We start from the raw sequence: 15,653 nt of genomic DNA on the forward strand, positions 1-15,653 counted from the left end.
CCACAATTAACTTGTATCATTTCCAAAAGATCCTAAATAATTTAAAGGCCTCAGAGTCTGATTCACAAGCAGGGACAATCTACATTGAGATGTTGTATTCGAGTTGTAGACAGTTAATCAACAGAGTTTGGGCTGATTTTTTTTTTTGCCTTATAATATGTACCTATAAAATATTGCAGTTCTGGAGCTGCTTTCGGAAGCAGCACAACTCAGTCAAGCATAATGGGTATGTGGTTGCATACATCTGGGCTGCATCTTGTCAACCACTGCAGTGTGTGTTCCTGAGTGTAAGTCAAGGTGTCCAAGCTTATTTTTAGAAAGGTCTGGGTGCCAGAGTTAAAGAAGTACTTGAATTGCTAAAGATGTTGTTTAGGGAGTGAAGGCCATAGCACTTACACACCTAATTCTCACTGAAATCAGCAATAACAGGATGCTTCAATTCCCATCAGTAGGAACATCAGTGCCCAAGCCAGCCTCTGTGATGACCAGTTTAAGCTCTTAAATTGCTTAGGGCTTGCTATATGTTCTGTGCCTCTGATTGCCTAAATCTGTGTATAGATATGCCTTAAAGTCACTTCTCAAAACAAAAAGTCACAGCATTCATTTTTTAAAATGCCACCTTATGGTTTTAGGGAGCTACTTTATCAAGAGTTATTTTAACCAGGTATCTTTTATTTTCTAAAGATAGGGGTTTTTTTGTGACTATAGGATTAATTTGTTTCCATTGACACTGAATAAGTTGAACCTCAGTATTGCCTATTTTGCTGTTCAAAAATCCACAGAAAGAATTGTGTACTCATTCCCTTCCACTGTCTTTAAGTAGTGCTATTTAGTAGCGCTAGTTCACCATATATAAGCTTGCTGTCTGTGACTGAATTGAGTGAAATGCAGATCAGTCCAGAAGTTGATTCCAAGATGTTAAAATAGGAAAAAGCACAAATCTGCTCCAATTCTGATTTTAAATATTTAAGTATTTAAAACCATTTGCCCAAACCAGACTAATTTCCAATTTTGTAATTATTATTTGAAATGTTCCCAAAAAATAAGTCAATGAATACAACTAAACAGTAAATGCTCATTTGAAATTCAAGAAAGGTGGTTGTGTTTATGTGGGGCAAGTTGAAGACTCAATTTCATAATATTGCTTTTTACTGCTTGTTTGATAGGTCCCATTTTCAGGTTGCCAGGCATTTCAAAAACCTCAAAATATGGATAGATGTGTTTTGGGAGATATAATTCCTATATTAAACACATGGGATTGAAAAGGGGATGATGAGTACTCCTGTACAATGTGAATTTCAATAAAGATGACAAGAGCCTCCCTGGAAGGCAGCCACACACAAGTACAGTTATATGCATCATTTTGACAATAAGCTCGCTCCCAGTAGGCTGTTGTAAAGAAAAAGGCTGCAGAGATATTATCAAATGAGAAAAGACCCTATACCAATGAGTACCAGAGGTCCACCGCTCACTCTTTTTTCAGGTGCAGTTACCTTAACTTCCTGCTAGGATCAGGGAAAAGCGATCAGCACCTTCTCAGCTGTCGCTTCATGGCCTACGGAGGGATCCCAGGGATCCCGACAATTAAATGAGGTGACTGCAAGCACTTGCTTGTATAGCGTTGCGGAGGTACACTAGTCTGACTGCGGAGGCTGCTGGAATGTTGTGACCCTCCTGTGCTTACATGGAGGCTGTGGGAATTCAGCCACACATTGGAAGTAGCATCACACATCAATCATTAAGATTCTGGACATTATAGTCTCTTTACCCATATGTCCTGCATATATTTCAGCACACTTTTATTAGTGTAGTTCTTTATTGTTACACAATGCTCAGTTACCCTTGAATACCTATGCAAATGGCATGCTGTTTTCTGCAAAAGACTCTGCCCTAGAGCCCTGTGCCAGTATTATCTTCTCTCCCTAATCCCCATCGGTGAGAAAGTAGTGGTGGTCCGAAGAACTGATGTCATTCATCCAATTCATCAAATACCTTAAAATCATTTTTATGTTATTAAACAATAACACAAATTACCATTAATAATAGGATGCTATTGTCTCAGACAGAATTAGTTTTCAAAGAAGCTCTATGAGATCATTGCTAAACTTCTTTAGAGGCTGGGAAACAAAGCACAAAATCATTAACTACCTTGCCTAAGACTGCAGATCACAGTGTCAGCCAGAACCAGGGCTGGCTTCAAGAAACTAATCTTGATTTAAAAAGCAAGCCAAATACTTTCAATCCAGGCACCCAAGCACCATAAGGAGGATCTGCAAGTTTAGACTAAACATGAACAAACTTTTCACTTTATTTTCTTTGGAGGAGTCATGTTCCCAAGCTTTTCTTCCATGACTACAAAGTTCGAAACTCTACCCTTAGTTCCTTCCCCTAGATGTATTCAAAAATATTGACGCAATCACATGATCAAAGGCTTAAGAGAAAAGCAAATACTGATGGGGAAAAAAAAAAAAAAAATTACACAAACCAACAACATGAGGGCTGCCCTTTAGCAAAAGCTATGCTGGCAACTAGAATGCCAAAAACATTTCAGTGAAGAAAGGGAAGTTATTTCTGGGCAAAACTGAAGCATTTTTTAAGTGTGTCTACGTAGTGGTGTATGTAACAAAGTTCTCAGTGCAAAGACTGAGAACACAACATATTGTGTTACATAATACGGAAACAAAGTCTCGTGCTTGTAGAAAGAGTATTACATCTATGAGCTGTGATTTCCTTTCGCTGCCAATAATCTTCTAATTGTAGACATAACTGTCAATAATGATAGAGGCCAGAACAGGAATACTCTGCATACATTCCCACGTGGTGCTCTCAAAGGAAAACTTACTACTGCAAAATTCTCTCTCTACTCCTGCCTTCAATGGGACAGATTTTCAGTTGTTACACATTGACATAGCCCTTTTAATATCAATTCACATGAACTGATAATTCAATCAAAAACCAAATTATTTTTATCCTAAAATGGGAGTATACAGTTCTGGACCTCCAAATCTCCCAGGAGCTAAGACAGGCCACCATAAAAGCAAGGGTTATAAACTTGAATTTATTATAGACAAGTAAGGCTTTGGCCTATGAATTCTCTTTGCCTATTAAGTTAATGAGCCTGACAAAACAATCATCTGAGGAGTAGCTGACAAATTATCTGGAGCAGTAATTTGAAAGGCGTTGGCTGGCTTACAAGCATTTCAATTGGGAGAACATGGCATCATGTTCCTCTTCCTCTGGAAGAATTGTTTGTCAAACCAAATTTCTTGCAGTTCCTCAGCAGATTATCAATACTGGAGCACTGAGATACAACAACAACCGCAGTTACCGAAACAAGCAAATAACCCCTGTCCCTTCCTCCCCAAACCTGAGGCTGACAATTCTGATGAAACACTCTTTCTAGGAAGCCTGCAGAAAGACAGGGAGATATCTTTTTTATTTGACTGAAGACCATGAGAGTGTATAATGTGGAGGAATAGGGCTTAATTCTTCCAAATATTCAACACAATACAGCCCTGAGACACATCACCTTTGTGAAATTTAGGGCTGTGTACAATGAACACTTCTGTAAAAATAGCCACTTGGATTAGGGTTAAAATGGGGTAAACACTTTTCTAAAATCTGTTCTCCAGCTGTGAATACTGAGTCCATTTGGAAAACAGATCATATGTTGTAAAGCTGTCACTTTCCTCACCGAAGGCATTTGGTAAAATATTATTTCAAACGTCTTCTTCCACAGTCAACTATTCAAAGAGTCCTGTGGAAAAGATGACAGTATTTGAGAACATCGAAAACTGTCATATTTTCCATCTGAATGTTATTTCACAGTGGGAAGGAAGTATAAATTATAGCAATCAGTTGCCTCTACCACAGCATGTAGCAGAGCATAGTGCAGAGCATTTAACCGCGAGTTGTGTCTTTTCTCATTTTTTGTGTTCTTTTTGCAGTTTTTTTATTGGACTGTTGAAATAAGCAAACTGATTAAATATACAGGGACTAGAGCTTAATTTTATATCAAAGTAGAATGAAGAGAAATCAAACCTTGTTCTTAAAGAGAAGTGTTAACTGACACTCAGTAGAACAAACCCCAGCTTTTTAAGTCCTGATGTCAGGTCATCAAATATCTGATGACCAAGTATTCAATCAATCATACAATAAAGCAAAAGGATGTAGAGAATTATACCTTCAGGTGGCAAAATGGCCTTGTTCTATGAGCTCTCCAGGGCTCCACTGATTTTTGGCACCTACGTATCTGGTCTGCAGGAGTAGCCTTAACAGATTCACCCTTTTCCCCCACCTATCTCCATAGTCCTTACAGTCACGTCTATAGAGATCGACCACTTAGCAATGAATTGCATCTCTCTACAGTTAGCAAGCCACAGTCTAATCCTCAGTGCTCCCACTACACAACTCCATGGCCCCCAAATCCCCTAGAACCTGCTTGTTCAACTTTCTAGTTCAAGTTGATCCCTTCCTTTCTAAAGGGACCATTTTAAAAGTAAGAGACTTTTTATAATGATGTCTTCTGTTGTCTGGCTCTAAACACACAGAAATACTGTGATGCTTACAGATAAATTACTCGTGTACACTGTACCTAAAGACCTGAAGTAATTTTACTACTTTTTTGGCTAGTTATTTCCTTTGAGATAATGCTTGCAGAGAAATTAAAATATTGTGGATAGATCTGTTAGTGTCTGGTGTCCTTGCGGAGTTATTTATACCTTTATAAAACATTGCCCTTATCAATGTTTTTCACCCAAACTTGCACTGGCCTGAACAGTTTGACTAATCACTTTGTCCAGTGATTAAGCATATTTTTACAAATTCTAGAAGCTAGCCAGTTTTCATTCTAATAAACTAACAGCTTCTGCATGGTCTTACCACATCTGTTGCGTTCTTCACTAGTATTTGTCTTACCGCTTTTTTAATTTAGCTTTTTAGTTCATAGCACTGCAATGCCTTTCACAGCTGTTTTTCTAATCCCTGGGGTTTCTTTCCTGTTATTGTATCTCACATTAATTTACCATTTTACTTTCCACTTACACACTTCTGCTCCTCTCTTCCCACATTACTCTTTTCTTTGAAAACTGTTTTCTTTAGAAAATGTCTATGATCAAAGCTCCAAATACAATTATTTTTCTTCTACTCTAGAATATAAAAGAAAGATGATAGTTTTTTCCTGACAAAGGAAGCACTCAACATCTTCTTGAAAACTTGTGCCGAACTCCTCCTCTATCTCCCAAGTCTTGTTTGCAGGTAGTTTACTACTAACCTATTAGACTATAGAAGAGCAGCTGGGTTATACTAGCATACAGTTTTGGGCAGTATGTTTTTCTTCATTAAATATTTCTCAGGAGGCAATCACTGACAATATTTTATAGAAATGTCTTCCGTTACTTCAGTTGTGGAAATGTTCATCATTCTAGGTTTTACTAACTGTCCTCCTGGAGCACAGCTAGCCTAGGGAATGCTACATTTTAGATGCATTCTCAACCACAACTTGGTGAGGGAGGTGATTATTTTTTGCTCAGTTTCTTCTGAATGGCTTAGGCGGCCACCCTATAAACCCAAAGATGCTCAGTGAACAAAGTATGCACGAACGACACAGAAATAAAATGACTGAATCAAACCAAATTACTACAGCTTTCAGTGAAGTCTTAGTCACTTTCAGTACTCACAGAGAAACAAATTCTGAATTCAGTTGTAAAATGTGATACATATTATGTAACCTATTTTAGAGCACCATTCCAATGGATCAAAACATTGCCTGTGTTCATCACTGGATTTTGGATGACCAAAATTATATACCGAGATAGCATATATCTTCCAGTGGTGCAGATGTGAAAGCATGGTTAAAAACAAGCACAAGCTGTAGAAAAAGAAGATCTATGGTGAAGATGCAAACTATGAGATAAATCCAGTGATGATCATGCACTCTAATGAAGGAGGTGAGGAAGAAGCGCATGCAGTACCTGGTGATCTCAGAGTCAGGGAGCAGGCCTACGTGGTAGTGGGGATAGGGAGCTGAAAGAAGGAAGCTTTTGTCACACTCGACAGGGGAATAGTGCCTAGGAGAAGGTGGTTTATCACACAGTTTGTTCACAGTGCTGTAAACAGGTTCAGGAGGCCTGGTGATACAGAGACAAGAGTAAAAATCAGGTGCGTATTAGTGGCTGAGGATATAGAGAAAACACAGCAATCATTTTAAAAGCACATGCATAGCAAATCTGGCAAGACCTTTTCAGTAGGGTTTTCCTGACAAGTAAAGTGTGCTGTTAAAGGAAACATTAGAATTTGATAACACAGTATTACGGCATACAAGCAACTGCATATAAAGATATACACAACGTAAGTGGGCCATAAAACTGGCTTATGGGAAGTGTGGCACTGAAAAGGAATATCTTATCTCTGAAGTTCAGTGATGAATTTTCCCACATACTCTGCTTTCTTTTTTTTTTTTAATCGAACAACATTACTCCTGCACAGCTTTCTGTGATCTTAATTTTGAGCGTTGCATAGAAGAAAATACGATGGTTATTACCTGAAAAGAGTTATTTTTTACCCATTAATTTTAAGATAACAATGACATACATATCACTTTTTAATACAATGTACTCCTGCCCCGATGAGCTGGGGCTTTGCAAGTAGAGCTGTGGTCACAGTGAGCAATATCCTGCAATAACACTGACGGTAACAAACTGTGTAAGCAATTCATCTCATTGGCAGGCAATTCATTTCATTTCAAGAGTTCTTTGCTCTCTTTTCAGGTTCAACCTTCAAAATCTGATTATGCAGACCACATCTCAAACAGTTAACCTTGTTGACGAGGCTACTGCAATCGCACTTGCACTGCCGCTCCAAATTACGGACAGCAGTCTGCGAAGCTAGGTATGAAGAGTAAGGTCCTAAAACTGATGCTCACAGGTCACCTAGCATTTCTCTCCTGCTGCCTAGAGGCCAACTGCTTGGGAGAGGCAATACTTACCACAAAGCTCCCAGGGAGCTGCCTGGGGAGAGGGGAGAAGGGGATGCAGCCTTTAGTACCAACCGGCCAGGGATCCACAGGAGACAACCAGCAACAGTTTTCAAAAAAGTGCACCACATAGTACATTTCCTATCGTGCAACTTCTCCAACTACCGCATTGGCCCCAGCAGATACCTCTGGGCCTACTGGCAGAGTGAAACTTGACTCATAATTTCCTGAAGTTTCTGTTCTAAAGAGTGCCAAGATACAATTGCTGTCCTATCCTTACTTCTGCCAGAAGATCCAGGGTATGCCGCTGTCTTTAATCACAGCAATATAGTATTAGCTAGATGAAAATCTTATTTCAGAAGCCTGAAAATATCAAGAGGCCAAGCAGTTAATGAACTCTTCTTGTTCTTCTGGCTGCGCTGTGCCTCACATGGGTGTGGTTTTTGCTGTGACTTTCACAGGTACCAGAATTTATTACGGTCATGGATGCACTGGCAGATACAGAGAACATATTTTCCTTTGTTGTTAGCTTCTGCTTTTGTCCTTTGGGGGAAAAGGAGTAGCTACTTTACTTAAAAATTGGTCTCACTCAATGCCAATAACATTATTCATAGCAATCTGACACACGATTTGAGAACTCTCTGTGCCTGACTTTCCCAGGGAAAACTTTACAGTTAAAAAAATGGCGATTTAAGATTAACAAATATCAAAATAGCAAAGCTGTCACTCATTTGGTTATAAAGCATTCTGTCAAGCATTTACTAAAATCTCTTTAAATATGTTTAAGGTAGCAATTCTTTTCTATCAGCATATTTCACACTTGTTTCAGAGGGCTAGATTTAATAATTTATTTACTGAATCAATTGCTGCTTTCAATATAAAAAATCCAGAGGAAAAAACCACTTCTATTATTTTACTTTAGACCAATACTGCCTTATATTGCCTCAGAAATCACTTTTGCTTTTAGGCAGTATATTAAAGAACAAGTACAAATACAAAATATAAATGATACCTACTATGAAAATTGAAGAAATATTGTCCCAGTGCAGGAAGATGAATAAAAACTGTAGACTTCTCCATAGCTTAAAACACTAACCAGTCCATAAATTACTTGCTGTCTTCCTGTATTCAAGTTACTTGTCTTCTCTGAGTGGTAGATGACATGAGAATGTCGCTACCCCTTGGATATATTGTGAATGCTCAAACTACACTGAGTCATCAGTGAGTGACCATCCAACCTTGCGCTGAGACACAAATCATGCCACAGAGATGGACAGATACAAGGGATTGCTCTGCTAATTGACAGTTACAAACTGCTTCCAAAAGCAAAATGAAGGTAAACATTCAACATCTACCTACATATTGAGACCAAATTAGTCCTTCAAATATAAACACAGGGCCCTAACAAAATGTCTTGTGAAGCACAGCAAATTTTAAATCTTTTAGTATTTTTCACTCCTTTCAGTCTTGCTGGATGGTAAGATAACAGAAAATTAGAAGTCACCGTACTGATGTATAAAGTCCTCTACTCATTGGTATTTATACAAGTGATACTGTGACCTAGCTAATAACATACCCTCTGTAATTGAGCTGAAGAGAGAGGACTTAAGGTTAAGAAAAGGAATTCAAACTTCTTATTGTTTTAAAGCTTGGACTTTTTGCTTAGAATAGGATTCAGGGTGTCAGCGAATTCCAGGTATGAGTGCACTTCTGGTAAGGTCTATGAAGTGGTCTGAGATCATCATAGCCACCTATTTACCATCAGATGCCATTCTTCAAGGTCATTAAGATCATGGACTGAACTGGTTCTTTAGATACCTTCATACTACTCAGAGGCATATGTTAATAGTGCCAATTGCATAGCTGGGCCCTGGCTGCACATTTTATTGGCACAGGAAAAGCAAGAACTTGAAAAATAAGCAGTATGTAACATCAAGGTTCCAGCTCAGATCAGTATAAACTTATTTTATCTCTCAATTTGGTTTAGTAAATATAAACTAAGTAGTGTAAAACTGATTGAAAGTTGGGATAAAAAATGGAAAGGAGGAGAATGATTAAAACGTACTGGGCAGACCACTGTCCTGGTCATACAAACTGTACTTCATGTAGGCTAGTAATCCTTAAAAGTAGTATTAGATACTTGCTGCAACAGACTTGCCTTCAAATATCCTCCTGACTCTTCACCTTCTCTATGGCAAACTAGTACTTAGCTACAATAATACCTACCTACTTTGGAAGACACCCCCACCCCCCAAAAAAAAGATAATTACAAAGATCACCCAGCTTTATTAAATGATTCTTCTAATGCAGCATTTTCTCTTGTCATTTACATTTCTCCTCACTGGAAGAAGAAGAAAGAACTTCTATCTAATGGGATCAGCCCACCTGATAAATCCTGTATTGCATATCTTCTTCTCCAGTGCTCTGACAGAGACAGGTTGTCTTCTCTCAAAGCATGGGATAAGGAGAATGCTATTTAGAAATAGTTTCTAATGTGCCGTTCTGAAAAAATACAGTCAAGGTCACCTCAACTTTTCTTGCAGACTGAACATAAACATTGAGGCCTTATTTTATGATGCATTCATTCTTCAAATGAATTTAAAAACATGTAGCAGGTCATTTAGCGTGCTGTAACACAAGTGTAAAAGCTAGATATATATTATTTAAGGTCTGATTCACTGTCGTTTATTTGCAATTGCATCACTTTCAGATACAGCACATACAGCTTCAGAGGTTTTTTCTTATTTAAAATAAATGGTAAGCAATTTTTGTAATTTTTAACATGAGAAGGAACAAAGAACTATGTCACAGAATTTATTTTGTCCATTATCTTCATTTTTTTTAATACTTATGCAAAAAATCCCCTTAAAATGCCAAATGTGTGAATATTAGTGTATAATTCTTGGATAATTGTAATATCTCTTTCAATGAGTAATTATCTAATAAGGGTCTACTCTGCAAAATGACTAACTGCTGCTGTAACTTCTTATTTAGCAGATCTGCTCCCTTTCTGTCTTTAAACTATTTAGTGACAAACATATATTACAGTTCTCTGTCTTTATCAGTGAGCTAAAAACCAAGCTCTGTGATAGATAAGAGCAACAACTGCTAGGTCTAGATGGACAGCGATAATTAGGTTAGCATGAGAATCAGGCATACAATAGTAGAGGAGAAGCACCAGAAAATGTAAGTAGTACCATAGCTTGGCTTGAACATGCCTCAGTAGATAATTCAATCACATGAGGGAGAATCAAGTCACTCAGTGCCACAAGGTAAGCTTTTAAACAGTACTATGAACAGCAGATAGTCATAAACTACATCTCTAGCAAAAAAAAAAAAAACAAAAAAAACAAAAATTGAAAGCAGGAATTGTTAATCAGGATAGACCTAACTGCAGTGAGGCACAATTTCCACAGAAAGGTATAACTAATTGGTGGAAAAGTTAATAGTAACAGTGGGAGGTTGAAGATTGATCTGACACTGGTTTTATTTATTTCATAACAGATTGTGTAAAGAAAGCAAATCTTCCTAGTTGTTTGTAGTCCTTATTATTCCTTGCTTGGATCATCATTGTCTTATTGTTTCAGGCTGGCTTTATTGCACAGCAGAGGTTATAAGAAAATGGCATTATTAAAACAGTTCTCTCCTCAGCAGCATGCAGGGTCCTCAATTTAATTTTAACTTATTTTATTGCAGAATCCTGTTTGGTAGAGTTCAGTTGCCAACACATAGCACATTAAATGTTAACAGTTTATTTTTTGGATTTTAAAACCTTTTATGATATGGAAAGCAACCAGCTAAGCTCTCACAGCATATTGAGTATGCAGGGCCATAGCCAGGAAACGCTAAATTCAATCTGAGAGAAGATAAATCTCACAATGCTACAAGTTTCCAACAATTTTTTATTTTTTTTGAGTAGCAATTTTTAATTGTACCCAAGTTCAGTAAAGATAACTAATACATTAGTATTGCTAATATAATGCTGCTGGGAAGTGTGCAAAGAACTGTCTTTAAAAGTAAATCACTATTAAAACAGAAATCAATGGCAATTTAATACAAATGAACTCTTCCACTTCTAATAACCAGTGATTTTTATATATATATGTCTTCTGACTTCTTTTAGGTTCTTGTTAATATAACCTTCTAGGAGAACCACATACCTTATTGTTCAATAGGTTTATTTAGAATTGAAAGTTGGTTTTATTTCATAGGCTGTGTCCTGACAATTCAAATAAGATCCCATCACTTACATGACATGTTTATTTCAACTAAATGAAAGACAGAGAAGGCGTGTGAAGAGCTGGAAGAAAATACTGGAACTGCATTACCTTAGTTCTTTCTGGAAAACCTTCTATAATCAATGATTTCTCAGCTTTTCCATTATTAACTGCTATTTTCATGAGCCTTAAAGTTTTCCGTAGCTGCAAAACAAGTGCTTAAGATCACGGCAGTTTTTTTAGCACAGTAATAAAGAGTAAGGATGGCCTTGTTCCTCTTAACAATACTATTTAAACATTTTAATTGGGTTTTCAAATGAAAAGGCCTACAAGAAGGCATAAGTATAATTTAGAACTTTTAATATTCTACACCCAATTCTACACTCATTATTCTTAGCCATTAGGAAATGACTTAACTGCTTAATTTGAAAAAAATCAGTAATGATTTTCTGTTGCAGTAATGGAAAAGAAGGCTGTTTCACATAGGAATGGTGAGACTATCAGACCAAAGGCCCTAGTCCCTTGCAGCGACTTTTTAGGAAACAGGGCCAGTAAAGAACAGCCCTTCCTCGTTCAGCTGCTGGAAATCAGCAAGTCAAGGACCATGTAGACCAGAAACTAAAGCCAGGCAAATTGTGGTTAGTGGGCCTATCCACCATGAATTTGAGCACTTATCGTCATTCGTGTTTGAACATTTTTATATTCTTAGGCTTCACAACACCCCGTGGCAGTGAGTCCCGCAAACTAGTCATGTGACATACCCCAAAACCTCTACCTTTGTGTACTGTAAGCCTGTTACTTGCTTGTACATTGATAACATATGGTAACATTTCAAAAACTTCTCTTTTCTGTATTTTAAACTTGGCAATGCATTGTAAACTCCCTTTATCTGAGTTGTAAGAAAGCGCTAATAGTAGTTGCCTATTGCCTTCTCTATGCCATAGGCACTTTTGCAGATCTTTGTTCTATCTCTCTCTGACATCTTTTTTCTGTACTGGAATTATTTGCTATTTAGCTCCACCTGGCACCCATGCTACACCCCTGATTGTCACCCTCTTCTGGGGCTTTTTCCAGTTGCCTCCATGTAGTATTCAAGATGTAAAGCATCGTAGATTCATACAGAAAAACATTGTATTTTGCACTCTTTTCCTTTCCTATCAGATCCTATTTCCATTCTTAATTACCTTTCTGGTTGCTCTTGAGTAGTGAGCTGACAATGTCACAGAACTAACCACAATCACCCCAAGGTGTCTTTCTTCAGTGGTAATAGCTGCTTTAAGAGCCCATGTCCGTGACATGTGTAGCATGTACTTAGGGTTATCTTCTTCCTCTCTGCACTATTAAATGTTACTTACCATTTCTGTGTGTATTATCACTGCCAATCCTACTATCTCATTTGAAAAATGTCCATACAAGCACTAAAGCAGATTCTGAAATTTCGGTGGTTTTTTAGAGTGTTAAGTAGCTTCCACTGACTGTATTAAAATACTCAAATCCTATTACCTGGGGATCTCTGACAGGCCTGTTTAAATATGTGTGGATTACTCAGGACATAACAGATTATCTGGTGACTCGACAATACCTAAATTTTTACTTTAACATAAATTATTCTCCCAAGTTAAGACTTATTATTTAAAATAAATTTTGGGTAGCAAAATGAAATCTTATGATAGGCAGACAATTATTACGCATTTGTAAAGTTTAACAATTAGTTTAAGATAAAATTTGTATATTAAAACCATGAAATATAAAATAATTGCTATACAATTTAGCAATTTCATGCTTCATTGAAGGGAACAAATAACATAGAGGTAAGAAATACAGCTGTGTCTTTTTTTTCTGAAAAGCTATTGACAGGTGTTCAACAAGTAGATATTTTTAGATGATACCATAACTAAATGCTGTACCATCGTATTTCACTAAGGGTCTAATTTAAGGTTATATAGACAAACTTAATTTTTTCTTAACTGAATGTTTAATGTGTAACTTGAATAGTGGTCTTTTTTTTTTTTTTTTAAATAATTCCTTAGATTGATCAAAGACTAAACCAAGAAAGAAATCCTACTATGGGACACTGAATTCAAAATACTCATCAGCAGGGTCGCCAACTTAAGAGCTACAGCATGAGAACTCTACCTTGTGAGAGATGGGGAGTAGCCAGTAGGAAGAGCAGGCTGCCATCCTCCAGATGGAAGGGTAATGCAAATGAACTATCATGATAGACTGCCTGCAGGGATCACACGTGCATCATGCAAACCCCAGAAACCTGGGTTCCTCTCCGTTTTCTCCAGAGAGATGGCCCTAGCCTGATCCTGCCAGCATCTTATCAGCAACTTTTCCTACCTGCTCTCTATTTCTGTTCCTTGTCCCAGTCTTCTTGCACAACTATCGATTATCCCAAACCTCATGCCTCACTCCCTGAGGGAGTTGTTGGTTCAGCAGCCCTGAAATTCATTGCTGCTTTTCTCCAGGCTATTTTTCTCCACTGCTTCTTCATGCCTCTTCACCCATTTCTCACTTATGTTCTTCTGTGTCCTAAACTCCCCTTCTAAATCCAAGTTTTCTTACCCAATAAATGCCAGTCCTCCCTTCTTGTGATTTCAATTCTTGCACAGCCAGTGACAAGTTCTCCCTCATTTTCACACCCAATCTTACCATAATTCCTTGCCAAACACACTCCCCCTAGTCCTCTAGTCTCTTCAATGTTCAAATCTAACAGGAATGGGCAGTCAGAACACAGAACAGAATCACTCCTGATTATGTTTCTATTTCAGAAAGAACCGGAAGAAATAAGTAGAGACTAAAAATAGCTTTGGCCATATAACTCTGTGCTCAATCATGCTGGCTTTTTAAAATAATCTCATTACAAAATTGTGAGAAGCTTTGATGCACCACAGTGTGAATATGGAATCTTAACGAGTTGTACTGCAAAAAAATATTAAATACATTTTGGAGGATAAATGAATCGCATTTTTCCCAAAGACTTATATATGTTGCCATTTAGAAAGATTTTGACAAGTGCAGTAGAAATACTATGTGGATTCAGTTTCATCAGCTGCCATATTTCAACACCCTGAAGCTATGTATGGAATATTACAGTATTTAGAATATAGTATCACCACAATTTTTAACACAGAATAGAACATGAATTAAGCCATGTAATTCTTCCTCCATCTCTTAAATGACCAAGCTGCTATGGCTAAAAATAAATGCAATTTGATTTGATGATAATAATGGTTAATTAAGATTACTTTTAAAATAACAGATATAATTTACACTAAATTTTAAAGCAAAACAAACATGCAACCTTTGCTATCCCTAGATAAACAAATCCAGCCCCTGGCAAAAACTGAGCATGAAAATATTAACTTGAACAAACTTGCCCCGACCCATGTGCATATAACTGTATCAGTGTACTTCTACGTATCTTTTACTCACCACTTGAATAGTAACATCAGGTCAAAACCAGAGTGTAAAATTCACCATCTGAAAGTTCTACCTACAGTACTTGATGATCTTCTTCATTTGGGAAACATGAGTTTCAATTCTATTCCCTCACAAAAACTAACAGGAAGTGCAGCTAACTCCTTTCAGCAAATACACACTTTTAAAACATGCAGAATATTTCATCAGTGGATGATCTAAGTTAACTCATTAAAGACCCCAAAGGAACAGTTTTCAGGACTCATTACTAAAAACTGCAATTCTTTTTTCCTACCGTTGTGCTTCATAAAACAATTGTCAGAAAACTGTCATTGATAGTTTTATAAGACACAAACCATAAAATTAGTTGTAATGGCTTAATACTGAAAAGTAAAATCTGTGTATCCATTCAAATTTAAAGGTGTTGCCATAAAATATCCTCAATTCAAGTAGCAAGTTTATGTAACTAAACAAGAAATGGTTGAGGAACATTACTTTCACTACAGGGAAAAAAATCCCCTGAGTCTTCAACTTAATGGTTCTCCTTTTTTCCCCTTCCAATACTCAGCACCTCCTCCTCATCCAGAAAATGTTATTTTGCAAAGATGCATGTAAAAGAAATCAAATAGGTTTTTCACAGGAAAACAGATAACTCAGACAGCTTTTTCATCCATGAATCTTTAATATCTAGCCAGAGTTAAATGTTAAAGTGAATTTTTTATCAGCTGAAGCACAGAAGTTTGATGTTACCATTTTCTGAAGTTAAAAAGGAAGTAAAAACTCAAGATGGTAGTTCTTTATTTTTATGGCTCTTTTGCCTATGCTGTTCGTTAAAGGCAGAAGGAATGAACATCTAAAAGCTACAGGATTTTTAGACTCCAATTTCAATATTTCTGGAAATAGGAAGGCAGACATCTGCTAAAGAGTAAATTGTAACTTCTCTCCCAGCTGTATTAGTAATGAATGTTCCACAAACACACACACACACAAAAATCACTTTTTTCTCCCTATTATCATAGAAAATCTGGTTGGAATGCATC

The 15,653-nt window shown here is 37.1% G+C and overlaps 1 protein-coding gene and 1 long non-coding RNA gene across 39 annotated transcripts in view; one reads left to right on the plus strand and one right to left on the minus strand.

Moving 5' to 3' along the window:
* Positions 1-15,653, plus strand: part of LOC104318653 (uncharacterized) — a 541,518-nt gene that overhangs the window by 430,088 nt on the left and 95,777 nt on the right. The window lies entirely within an intron of this gene.
* The window catches only part of DLG2 (discs large MAGUK scaffold protein 2), a 1,018,165-nt gene that overhangs the window by 263,643 nt on the left and 738,869 nt on the right, over positions 1-15,653 (minus strand). For 31 of the 35 annotated variants that reach the window (XM_069808461.1, XM_069808468.1, XM_069808464.1 and 28 more), the window contains one exon: positions 5,973-6,128. The exons of the other annotated variants lie outside the window; for them this stretch is intronic. In XM_069808461.1, coding sequence (XP_069664562.1) covers positions 5,973-6,128 — 156 coding nt within the window. The remainder of the gene's footprint in view (positions 1-5,972; positions 6,129-15,653) is intronic. 35 annotated transcript variants of the gene reach the window in all.

Source organism: Haliaeetus albicilla, chromosome 20 (genome assembly GCF_947461875.1).
Source record: "Haliaeetus albicilla chromosome 20, bHalAlb1.1, whole genome shotgun sequence".
NCBI classification, from domain to species: Eukaryota; Metazoa; Chordata; class Aves; order Accipitriformes; family Accipitridae; genus Haliaeetus; species Haliaeetus albicilla.